Genomic DNA, 12,774 nt, shown 5'->3' with positions numbered 1-12,774 from the left:
AAGCAGAGACTGCGAGGGGGATCTTGTAGTCTTGGTGGACAATCAACTACATATGAGTAAAAGCAGAGACTGCGAGAGGGATCTTGTAGTCTTGGTGGACAACCAACTACATATGAGTAAAAGCAGAGACTGCGAGAGGGATCTTGTAGTCTTGGTGGACAATCAACTACATATGAGTAAAAGCAGAGACTGCGAGAGGGATCTTGCAGTCTTGGTGGACAATCAACTACATATGAGTAAAAGCAGAGACTGCGAGTGGGATCTTGCAGTCTTGGTGGACAATCAACTAAATATGAGTAAAAGCAGAGACTGCGAGAGGGATCTTGCAGTCTTGGTGGACAACCAACTAAATATGAGTAAAAGCAGAGACTGCGAGAGGGATCTTGTAGTCTTGGTGGACAACCAAATGAATATGAGTCAGTAATGTACAGCGGCAGCCAAGCAAGCCAATGCAATTCTAAATAATTAATAAACAAACAAACAAACAAACAAAACAAACAAATAAAATAATAATTGCATTAACAGAGGGATACAATCTAGGACTAGGGAGGTACTAAAAGCAATCTGTAAAAGTTTAGTTACGTAGAGTACTGAATTTAGTTTTGGTCACCACACTACAAAAAATACATTGACATTCTAGAAAAATGTAGAAGAGACCAATCAGGATGATAAGGGGACTAGAAACTAAAATATAAGAAGAGCAGTTGCAGGAATTGGGCATGGCTGGTCTAGGGAAGAGAAGGACCAGGGGAGACGGGATAACAGCCTTCCAATACTTGAGGAGCTGTCACACAGAGAAGGGGATCAGGCTGTTTTCCAGAGCACCAGAGGGCCAGACAAGGAATAACAGATGGAAGCTGACCAAGGAGAGATTCAACCTGGAAATAAGGAGGGACTTTCTGATGGTGAGAGCGATCAACCAGTGGAACAGAAGTTGCCTGCAGAGGTTGTGAGAGCTCCAACACTTGAGACTTCCAAGGGGAGGATGGACTGCCATCTGTCTGAAATGGTGTACGGACTCCTGCTTGGGCAGGGGGTTGGACTGGATGACCTACAAGGTCCCGTCCAACTCTAATAATAATCTGTAATTAGAAAAGAAAATCAAGAAAGTCCTGAAAAGGCGCCTTTGGGATAACCAGGACCTGGATGACTAAGAATCTCTACAGACTTTCAACCACAACCACCACAAGGCGGCAAGAAATGTCTCCTGATTTCTAGATTGGTTGTCTTCCACCCTTTTATTGTATTGTATCGTATCCTATCCTATCCTATCCTACCCTACCCAATTTTACTCTATTCTACACTACTCTTCATTCCATTATTCTATTCTATTCTATTCTGTTCTGTTGTTCTGTTCTGTTCTATCTACTCTACTCTTTACTCTACCCTACTCTACTGTTCATTCCATTACTCTATTTCTATTCTATTCTATTCTATTCCCTATTCTACTCTACTCTACTCTTTACTCTACCCTACTCTACTGTTCATTCCATTATTCTATTTCTATTCTATTGTACTCTATTCTATTCTATTCTATTCTACTGTACTCTTCATTCCATTATTCTATTTCTATTTCTATTATTTCTATTGCTATTTCTATTGTGCTGTGTTGTATTCTGTTCTATTCTACTTCTGAAACAAAACAATCAAGCTCAGAAAATATCAAGGATCCCTCAGTATATTCTCATTCTCTCTCTCTCTCCTTCCTCCCTCCTCTGTGAGTCCTAATTACATTAAGCCTCCTGGTGGCTTAAGGTGACTTTCATTAAGCCTCACCCTAAGTCCAGAGAGAAGGTGGGAAAACTGCCAACATACTCAAAATAAACCACAAGAAGCTTTAGCAGGAAAGCTGAACTTTGATGGCTTCCGTTGTACAGCTTTAACAGCACAAAGGAAGGGGCCTTGGAGGTCCTCTAGTCCAACCCCTTGCTCAAGCAGGAAACCTTATACCATTCCAGACAAATGACTGTCCAGGCTCTTCTTAAAAACCTCCAGTGACGAAGCACCCACAGAATCTGTCTCATTGGTCAATTGTTGGGGAGTGTCTCCTCTAATTCCAAGTGGCTTCAATCCTTGATAGGTTTCCAAACATTGTTCCTTGTCCTGCCTTCTGGTGCTTTGGAAAATAAATTGACCCCCTCCTCTTCTTTGTGGAAGCCCCTCAAAATATTGAAAGACTATGATTTTAGAGTAGAGACCTTCAAATGTCTAGGTTCTATCATATCTCAAGACCTAAAATGGTTACCTAACATCAAAAACATCATCCAAAAAGCACAACAAAGAATGTTCTTTCTGCGCCAGCTCAGGAAGCTCAAACTGCCCAAGGAGCTGCTGATCCAGTTCTACAGAGGAATCATTGAGTCTGTCATCTGCACCTCTATAACTGTCTAGTTTGGTTCTGCAACCCAACAGGACCAACACAGACTTCAGAGGAGAATCAGAACTGCAGAAAAAACAATTGCTGCCAACCTGCCTCCCATTGAGGACCTGGATACTGCACAAGTCAAAAAGAGGGCGGGGAAATATTTACTGACACATCAAATCCTGGACACAAACTGTTTCAACTCCTACCCTCAAAATATCGCTACAGAGCACTGCACGCCAAGACAACTAGACACAAGGACAGTTTTTCCCCGAACGCCATCACTCTGCTAAACAAATAATTCCCTCAACACTGTCAAACTTTTTACTAAGTCTGTGCTACTATTACGACTTGTTTTTTCTCATCATTCCTGTCACCCACCTCCTCCCACTTAGATCTGAATGACTGTAAGTTGTTGGTTGTATCCTTAAGATTTTTATTAATATTGTTTCTTCATTGCTTATTTGACGCCTCTAACAATCATTAAGTATTCCCAAAGAGGAGGAGGTTATTAAGAAAATATTAGACTGCGCTGAAATGGATATGACAAGACGGTTAAATAACCAAGAAGAATCTGAATTTTATGTGATTTGGAACAAAGTGTATACATGGATAGACAAAAAGAAGAATTAAAAATGCATATTAGTAGTATGGTTAGGATTTAATTTTTGTGTTTGTAATTTGCTTAGATATGAAGTTTATGCTTTTAAATATATTAAAGGGTTAAATAAGGTCCAGGAGGGAAGTGTTTTTAATAGGAAAGTGAACACAAGAACAAGGGGACACAATCTGAGGTTAGTTGGGGGAAAGATCAAAAGCAACATGAGAAAATATTATTTTACTGAAAGAGTAGTAGATCCTTGGAACAAACTTCCAGCAGACGTGGTAGATAAATCCACAGTAACTGAATTTAAACATGCCTGGGATAAACATAGATCCATCCTAAGATAAAATACAGAAAATAGTATAAGGGCAGACTAGATGGACCATGGGGTCTTTTTCTGCCGTCAGACTTCTATGTTTCTATGTTTCTATGCTTTGTTTTGTTTTTCATAATAAGGTAATATAAAATTTCTTCTTTTCACTTAAATTAATAGGTTGATTTAACCTATTAATAATGTATTCTTTTTCTGTAATGCAATTTGACTTCTTGAGCAAGCGGGGTATCTACAACCCCAATTTTGTGTTAAATGTGTGTTTGTATGTTTGTCAATTTTAAGAAAATCAATAAAGTTTATTAAAAAAAATTAAAAAAAAGAACAATCATTAAGTGTTGTACCCCATGATTCTTGAACCAAAGACAAATTCCTTGTGTGTCCAATCACACTTGGCCAATAAAGAATTCTATTCTATTCTATTCTATCATGTCACCCCTAGTCCTTCTCAATTTCAAAATTGAGACCCACCACCAGGCAGAAGGAAGGTTAACGCTGCACAGGCAGAATATTTAACCTGAGTTCTATGAAAAACTCCTACAAAACCCATTTGCAGAAAAAGGCTCTTCTCCCCATTAGATCTGCCAAAAATGAAGGTATTTTCCCCCCCTGTCATTGGTCCTAGATCCGGAAAGATAAAAATAGCAGCAGGAAATATTTTCGCGGCCCCATTAAACAATGTTGAAGTCTGAAGAAGGAAAAATCCCACCGATGGAATAAAGAACACACAACAAAAACGGTTTGTATGGCAATACCTTTTAATATTTTAACTTTAAATGTTACGAACCATAACTTGCTAACTGATATTTTGTGATGACGTAAGTGTGCCAGATGGGCATGAGGGTGGAGATGTTCTTATAGATTTAATTCATCAATAAATAAGAAATAAATAAAACATATATTTAAAACTTGCGTAGATGTTTCATATCCCTGAATATTTCTATAGTGCAATAGAGAAGAGCAAACATATCAGATGTCAAACAATTTGCTTTGAGGCCGGGCTAATATAAGGATGTTTTTGGGGTGGAGGGAAAGATTAAGTAGTGTTTGAGTGGAAATAAATACAGAACAGAAGGAAAGGATGAAAATATATGGGAAAAGGAGAAGAGAGGAGAGAAGGGAAGAGAAGAGAGGGAGGGAAAGGAGAAGAGTGGAGAAGAAAAGAGAAGAGGAGACAAAATGGGGACAGTTGAGAAGAGAGGAGAGGAGAAGACAGGGGAGGAGAAGAGAAGGGAAAAGGAAGAGAGAAGAGTAGAGAAAAGAGAAAAGAGAAGAGAGGAGAGGAACAGGGAAGAGGAGGGAAGAGAGAAGGGAGGAGAAGCGAAGATGGAAGGGAAAAGGGAAGAAAGAAGAGAAAAAAAGTTAAGAGAAGAGAAGGGGACAGGAGAAGGGAAGAAAGAAGAGAGAAATTAAGACAAGGGAAGAGAAGGGAAAAGGAGAAAAGAGAACTTAAGAGAAGAAAGGAGAGAAGGGAAGGGAAGAGAGAGGAGAAAAGAGAAGAGAGAAGAAGAGAAGGGAAGAAGAAAAGAGAGAAATGAAGAGAGAAGAGGAGAAAAGATAAGTTAAGAGGAGTTAAGAGAAGAAAAGAAAAGAGAGGAAAGAAGGGAAGAGAAGAAAGAGAAGAGAGAAGAAAGAGGAGAGGAGAGAAGGGAAGAGAGAAGAGAGGAGAGGACAAGAGAAGATGGAAAGGAAACGTAGGGAAGAGAAGGGAAGAAAGAAGAGAAGTTAAGAGAAGAGGAGAGGAGAAGGGAAGAAAGAAGAGAAGAGAGAAATTAAGAGAAAGGAAGAGAGAAGAGGAGAAAAGAGAAGACAAGAAAAGAAAAGAGAGGAGAAGGGGAGAGAGAGGAGAGAAGGAGAGGAGATGGAAGGCAAGAGAAGGAAGAAGTGACTTTCTCCTTCATAGAACTGGCAATTTAAATCCATCTTGCTCATCCTGCCATTTTAAGAACGGAGTCACTTCCTCTTCTCGGCTCGGCTGCAGTCCCATGAAATTCCCTTGGGTCTAAAGCGGTGCCCAGGCTACGCAGGAGCATTGATCTACAAGTGTCCCGACGGAGAGCGATTGCTTGGACATCTGAGCCCCCCCAGGCCATTTGGGGCTCCCGCCCTCCATCCAAATGGCCAGTTGGGGCAATTGAGGACGTGCAATTTGGGCCATTCCAGCTTTTTTTCCCCCTCTTCCAGGTACCCACAGCAAAGAAGAGACGGCAAATCCTGGGCTTGATCTTTTGGAGAATGGAAACCCGGTCCAGAAGATGGTGAGCGAAGGATGCTGCTGAGGTCTCCCCATCAGGGGGCTTTGCTCTTTTCTTGGATATCGCTCTCCCTCCTGAGGCTCTGGCTGCTGGCTTCGTTGTACCTGACCCAATGTTGGATCTCTTCCGATAGGGCCGGGGATTCCATCTGCAATTCAAACAGAAGGGTGAAGAAGGCAGAACCAACCGCAAAAACCACCCAGACCATTCGTGGAAGCAGTGAAGGGCTCCTACAGGTATGGTCAGGTACGCAGAACAGGTAGAAAAAATAATTAATAATAATAATAATAATAATAATAATAATAATAATAATAATAATAATAATAATAGAAACATAGAAACATAGAAGTCTGACGGCAAAAAAAGACCTCATGGTCCATCTAGTCTGCCCTTACACTATTCTCTGTATTTTATCTTAGGATGGATCTATGTTTATCCCAGGCATGTTTACATTCAGTTACTGTGGATTTATCTACCACATCTGCTGGAAGTTTGTTCCAAGGATCTACTACTCTTTCAGTAAAATAATATTTTCTCATGTTGCTTTTGATCTTTCCCCCAACTAACCTCAGATTGTGTCCCCTTGTTCTTGTGTTCACTTTCCTATTAAAAACACTTCCCTCCTGGACCTTATTTAACCCTTTAACATATTTAAATGTTTTGATCATGTCCCCCCTTTTCCTTCTGTCCTCCAGACTAGACAGATTGAGTTCATGAAGTCTTTCCTGATACGTTTTATGCTTAAGACCTTCCACCATTCTTGTAGCCCGTCTTTGGACCCGTTCAATTTTGTCAATATCTTTTTGTAGGTGAGGTAATAATAATAATAATAATAATAATAATAATAATAATAATAATAATAATAATAATAATAATTTATTAGACTTCTATGCCTCCAAAGACTCGAGGCAGCATACAAGAAAAAATAGAAAAATATTAAACTTTTGTCTTTTTTTCTCTTCTGGAAAAAGATTTACTTAATTACTGCAATAGGAAATTTTTCCTATTGCAGTAACTAAGGTTTGTTCTGTCGGGCTTTCTGGTAGAATCCTCCCAAAAATTCACAGGTACAAATTTCAGACACACACACGTTTGAAAATTCAAAACAATGTTCTTTATAATGAAAATTCACTTAAACCAAGCCCTCTTTTGGTATAGCCAAGAGCCCTCGTCTCCAAACAAACTGGTAATTTGTACAAGTCCCTTATCAGTTCTGTGATACTTAGCTTGCAGCTGTGAGGGAATTCACAGTCCTTCTTTTTTCACAAAGTGAAACACACTTTGCCCTGGTTTAGTTTCAAAGCGGGGAAAAATCAGCACACAAAAGGTCCAAGTCAGTAAAGCAGTCACGAAACACAACAATCAGATAATCCTCCACAATGGCCAAACCCACAGGCTGCTCTTTATAGGTCTGTCCCACTCTCCTCCTCCCTGTCACTCATGTCTTCTTGGTCAGAGGAGCCTTCATCATCAGATTCCACCGAGGGCAAAATAGGCCTGCAGCATGTGGATGTCTCCCCCACATCCACAGTCCTTGGGGCAGGAGTAGGGCCAGAGCTAACCACAACAAGGTTGAATGTGTATAATTTTAGAAGAGCTGTGTGCGCATGTGTTTGTGTGTGTGTACATACACATACAGTTTATATAGCAGATAGTGTATATTTTTGTGTGCCTGTGTGTAATATGTGTGTACACATATGGTATATACACAGTGATGGGCTGCTGCCCCCACAGAGCGGAGAGGAACCCAGTGGGTGTAGTAAGTTTACGCACTGTTTATTGAATATTTAATAGTTTTGTTCTTGTCCTTCCTTCTCTAGTGCCTTAGTATAATCCTTAATTGCTTTTAAAATAGGAAATAATTAAACGCCGTTTAAGGGGTGACTTGATCGGAGTGTATAAAATCATGCATGGGATAGAAAAGGTGGATAGAGAAAAAATATTTTCTCTATCACACAATACTAGGACGAGGGGGCCCTCCCTAAAGTTCACAGGTAAGAAAGTGAGGACAAATAAAGGGAAATATTTCTTCACCCAGTGGGTCGTGGGTTTATGGAATTCACTTCCAGAAGAGGTCGTGACAGCTGTCAGCCTGGATAGTTTCAAGGCAGGATTAGACAGATTCATGGATGCCAAGTGTATCATAGGTGGTTATTGAGCCAGGCAGGATTCCCTTGAGTACCATTTGTTGGGGGTCAAGGGAAAGGGAGGGTCTTGCCTTCTCTTTCTGCTCAAGATCCCCATGGACAATTGGTAGGCCACTGTGTGACACAGAATGCTGGACTCGATGGGCTTTGGCCTGATTCAGCATGGTTCTTCTTAGGTTCTTTAAACAGTATGTTTTTACCCATAAACTCTTCAATCATTTTAATCATTATCTAGAACTGAACTTTTATAGCAATTTAAAAAGAAAAATTGAGCTACTGGCCTTGTGGGTTCAGTACAAAACCTTAAAATGTTCCTGTACTCCTCAACAAATAATGCTGTTTATTATTTGTCCTTTTTGTGGCTATTCAAATATTGTGACTTAAGTGTTGTACCTCTTGATTCTTGACAAATTCTTTTTACGTACACTGAGAGCATTTGCACCAAAGACAAATTCCTTGTGGGTCCAATCACGCTTGGCCAATAAAATTCTATTCTATTCTATTCTATTCTATTCTATTCTATTCTAATCTATTCTATTCTAATCTATCCTATCCTATCCTATATGATGCCTGATCAGGCATGGTCCCTTTGAACTCTAACAATAAATAAAAATAAAATAATAAATAAAAATACTATCGTATCCTATCCTATCTATCCCATCCTAGAAAGCCCTACATGGCTTAGGACCAGATTACCTATGGGGCCATCTCTTGCCTCATGTATCCCAGTGACCGGTCAGGGTCCACAGAATTGGCCTTCTCCAGGTCCCGTCAACTAGACCAGTGGTCCCCAACGTTTTTTCCACCAGGGACCAGTTTCAGCAAGACAATTTTTCTATGGCCCAGTGGGGGCGGAAAGGGGCGTGGTTGGGGGCGGGATTAAGCATGGGGGTGCTGGTCCTCCCCGCCCCTCTTTCCCGCCATCGTCCTGTGGCCGGCAGAACCTGCCTCCCAAGCCCTCTTGCCCAGCGGGAGCTAAGCGCTGGAGAGAGGGGGTCAGGCTGGCCCTCCTGCCTCCCGAGGCCTCTTGCCCGGCGGGAGGCGAAGCGCTGGAGGGAGGGGGTGGCGGCATGAGGGCCGGCAGCTGCTGACTCCACGGACCGGTGCAACATGCCCCGCGGCCCGGTACTGGTCCGCGGCCTGGTGGTTGGGGACCCCTGAACTAGACAATGTCAATGGGGAAGGGCCTTCTCCGTGGCAGCCCCGGCCCTATGGAATGAACTCCCCTCTAGAGATTCTCACCGCTCCCATTCTCCCAATCTTCTAGACATCTATGCCGGCAGGCCTGGGGCTGTTGAGCCTGGATAAGTTGCTCCAGCCCATTTAATGAGAGAGAGATGGACGAATAAATGTGCATGTTTTATGATTCGGGTTTGATAGGGACTTTTAATATGTTTTATTGAGTTTTAAAATTGCATCTTAGTTTAAATTTCGATTTCTGACATGTTTTTTAATGTATTTACTTATGTTGTAAGCCGCCCTGAGTATCAGAAAAAGGGCGGCCTAGAAATCTAAATGAATGAATGAATGAATGAATGAATGAATGAATGAATGAATGAATGAAGCAATAAATATACCAAGACAAATTTACTTGTGTGTCCGATCACACTTGGCCATCTCTGTTTCTGTCTCTCTTTCATGTCTGTCTTTCTGTCTGTCTGTCTGTCTATCTATCTATCTTATCTATATATATCTTATCTATCTATCTATCTATCTATCTATCTATCTATCTATCTATCTATCTATCTATCTATCTATCTATCTATCTATCTATCTATCTATCTACAGTAGTCCCTCACCTATCGCTGGTGTTACGTTCCAGACCTGGCCGCAATAGGTGAAATCCGCGATGGGGAATTTATCGACTGATAGTACTTATTTAAGTATTTATATTGTAATTGTTTGGTAGTTTTCATTGTTTTAAGTGTTTATAAACCCTTCCCACACAGTATTTATTTTAGATACAGTATTTAAATACAGTATTTACAATTTTAGATTTTTTTTTTTAAAAACCTGCCGATCGAGTTCGGCGGGCTGTTTAAATCTGCCGATTGGCTTCCTCAGAAACCCGCAATGAAGTGAAGCCGCAGTAGGTGAAGCGCGGTATAGCGAGGGACTACTGTATCTATCTATCCTATCTAATCTATCCATCCATCATCTATCTATCTATCTATCTATCTATCTATCTATCTATCTATCTATCTATCTATCTATCTATCTATCTTCTCTCTCTCTCTCTCCATCTATTTTCTCTCTATCTATCATCTATATCTACCTACCTACCTACCAGCTACCGTCCGTCCATCCATCCATCCATCCATCCATCCATCCATCCATCCATCCATCTTATTCTGATTTCTCTGCCTCCTCTCGGCCTTGGGATGCAAAACCTTTGTCCCTCTCGATACCCCGTTGGGCCCTCACCTTCCTCTTGCACGCCTGCTCCAACGCCGTGCCCGGAGTAGTGCCGGACACATGTTGCCTCACCAATAGCACGGCACAAACGAAGCCGTCCCGGGCGCTGACGAAACGCTGCTCCAGGTAAAACGCGCGTTGGTCCCAGCCTCGGATGCGAGTGCGGATGGTGAAATGCTCCAGCAGGCGCAGGGAACGTCGGAAGCGGCAGCAGGAGGCGGCCAGCATGGTGTGTCCCCCGAGGTTCCCGATGCTCTGGAAGAGCCCGCAACGGACCAGGTAGACGCACCGGGCCATGTCGGCTTCCCGCGGGTAGCGGGCGTTGTTCATGTGCACCAGGAGGTCCAGGTCGGAAGGCAGCACCCAGCTGTGGAAGTGCTGCTCTTGCAAAGGGTCGGAGATGCGGGGCAGCATCCACCTGGCGTACAGGTAAGTCAAGGGCATCCTCAGCAGGTACCAGCCATCTAGGCAGGCGAAGAAGGCAGCGGCGGCGGCGGTGGTCCCGCAGACCAGGAGCAGCGTTGGCATGCTCAGAGGCTCACCTGGACCCACCCAGGTGATATGGGGATGCTCAGATTGCACAGCAGGGGGGGGGGCTGGAGAGAGGATCCGGTGCTGATCACCTGGGCCCAGGTGATATGTGATACTCGGGTTGCACAGCAGAGGGGGCTAGAGAGGGGATCCTGTGCTTCTCATCTGGGCCCAGGTGATATGGGATGCTCGGATTGCACACACCAGAGAGAGATGGAGAGGGGTTTCTTTGCTAGCACGGTGCCGGTACGGTCTTCCGGTCTGCTGGTGCACCTGAGGAATGAACCACTCTGCAAAGGATAGGAGGGGGGGAGCTCCAGCTCCTGCAGCTTTCACATACACCCCCCCTTTTTAATGTAATCTGCACTTTGGTTTCTTCCTGCTTTCAGCAAATGGTGCCCTCCCTTCTTGCTTAAGTCAGTCTGCAAGCTCTGGGCCCAGGCAGCCCACAGCGCCCCCTGGTGGATCCCCTGTTCCCTGAGGCACAATGAGCAAAGGCACATCTTGCTTTTTTTTGCACAAGATGCTGTACCCCCCCCCCCCCCTCCCCGGTTTTGGCACAATGCACTGTGTTTATAGAAAGGATTCAATGCTTTTTAAAAACCTTTTCTTTCGTTTTAACTGTTTTTTTCTTCAGGGAGGGAGGGAGGGAGGGAGGGAGGGAGGGAGGGAGGGAGGGAGGAATTAAAAAGGGATGAGGGAGGGAGAGAGGAAGGAAAAATGCAGGAAGGAAGGGAAGAAGGAGGGAGGAAGGAGAGAGGAAGAAAAATGCAGAAGGAAGGAGGGAATGAAGAAAAGGAGGGAGAGAGGCAGGAAAAATGCAGAAAGGGGGGAGGCAATGAAAAAGGGAGGAATGAATGAGAATGGGGGAAGGGATGAGGGAGGAATAGAGGAAGGGAAAATGTAGGGAGGAAGGGAAGAAGGAGGGAGAGAGGGAGGAATGAAAACTTAATATTAACCGCTCCAAACTTGACTGTAAAAAATATGACTTCAGTAACCGGGTTGTCGAAGCGTGGAACTCATTACCGGACTCCATAGTGTCATCCCCAAACCCCCAACACTTTACCCTTAGATTATCTACGGTTGACCTATCCAGATTCCTAAGAGGTCAGTAAGGGGCGAGTACAAGTGCACTAGAGTGCCTTCTGTCCCCTGTCCTATTGCTCTCCTATATTTATTTATTTATTTTGTCCAATACAAATTGAAAGTTAAAGAGAATAAAAACGTGTAGTAGTAAATATCAGGGAAGGGATAGAAGAGATATGAGAATAGAATACATCAATGAAAAGTAGAGGAAGGACATATGGATGGGAGAAGAGATATATAAAATATAGGAGAGACAATTGGACAGGGGACGGAAGGCACCCTGGTGCACTTATGCTTGCCCCTTACTGACCTCTAAGGAATCTGGAGAAGTCAACCGTGGAAAGTCTAAGGGAAAAATATTGGGGGTTAGGGGTTGACACTATGGAGTGCACTTGTCTCTTATACCTTTCTTCTATTCCTATATCTCGTATTTCTTAGATATATTTTACTATAAGTATCTCCTCTATAACCTTCATCATGTATTTTAAAACCCTCATTGTGTATTGGACAAAATAAATAAATAAAATAAATAAATAAATAAAAATTTAAAAGGCAGGAAGGAGGGAGAGAGGAAGATAAAATGCAGGAAGGAAGGAAGGAAGGAAGGAAGGAAGGAGGGAAGGAATGAAAAGGGAAGGAGGGAGGGAGGAAGATGGAGGAAAGAAGGAAGGGAATCCTGGTTTATTTTGGGGGCTGGGGGCTGTATCTCCCCTCTCTCTGCATCCAGCTTTTTACGTTTGAAAACAGCGCCCTTCCCCGCCGCTCTCCCATCAAACCGGAAGTTTTGATGGCCCTGCGTTCTTTCCCCTTCCTTTTGTAAAAATAAATTCGAACCGTCTCTTGGTATTGTAGCGCCCCCTGCTGTCAAATGCAAATTCCTACTTTTCCAGTGAATTCCTGTCTTTTGTGGCCTGCTCTGAAGTGCCTGGAATTATTTATTTGGATGCTTGCACGGCAAGGGTTGGGAAGGGCTCTGCCGTTGCGTCGCTCTCAGGGCAGAGAGAGAGTGGCTGGCCCAGGGTTACCCAGGGATCATTGGGCTT

At 43.0% G+C, this 12,774-nt stretch overlaps 1 protein-coding gene across 1 annotated transcript; it reads right to left on the bottom strand.

Moving 5' to 3' along the window:
* Window positions 1-4,037: 4,037 nt before the first annotated feature.
* LOC139166035 (protein THEM6-like) lies at window positions 4,038-11,057 on the bottom strand. Its single transcript, XM_070749295.1, has 2 exons — window positions 10,124-11,057; window positions 4,038-5,700 (listed from the first exon to the last, which is right to left on the bottom strand). Exons 1-2 carry the CDS (start codon window positions 10,640-10,642, stop codon window positions 5,587-5,589), a joined length of 633 nt encoding a protein of 210 aa, XP_070605396.1. The 5' UTR covers window positions 10,643-11,057; the 3' UTR covers window positions 4,038-5,586.
* Between the last annotated feature and the right edge of the window lie 1,717 nt (window positions 11,058-12,774).

Source organism: Erythrolamprus reginae, chromosome 3, assembly GCF_031021105.1.
Source record: "Erythrolamprus reginae isolate rEryReg1 chromosome 3, rEryReg1.hap1, whole genome shotgun sequence".
NCBI classification, from domain to species: Eukaryota; Metazoa; Chordata; class Lepidosauria; order Squamata; family Dipsadidae; genus Erythrolamprus; species Erythrolamprus reginae.
The sequence above is the reverse complement of the archived record's forward strand: the minus strand, read 5'-3'. Positions and strand labels throughout refer to the sequence as shown.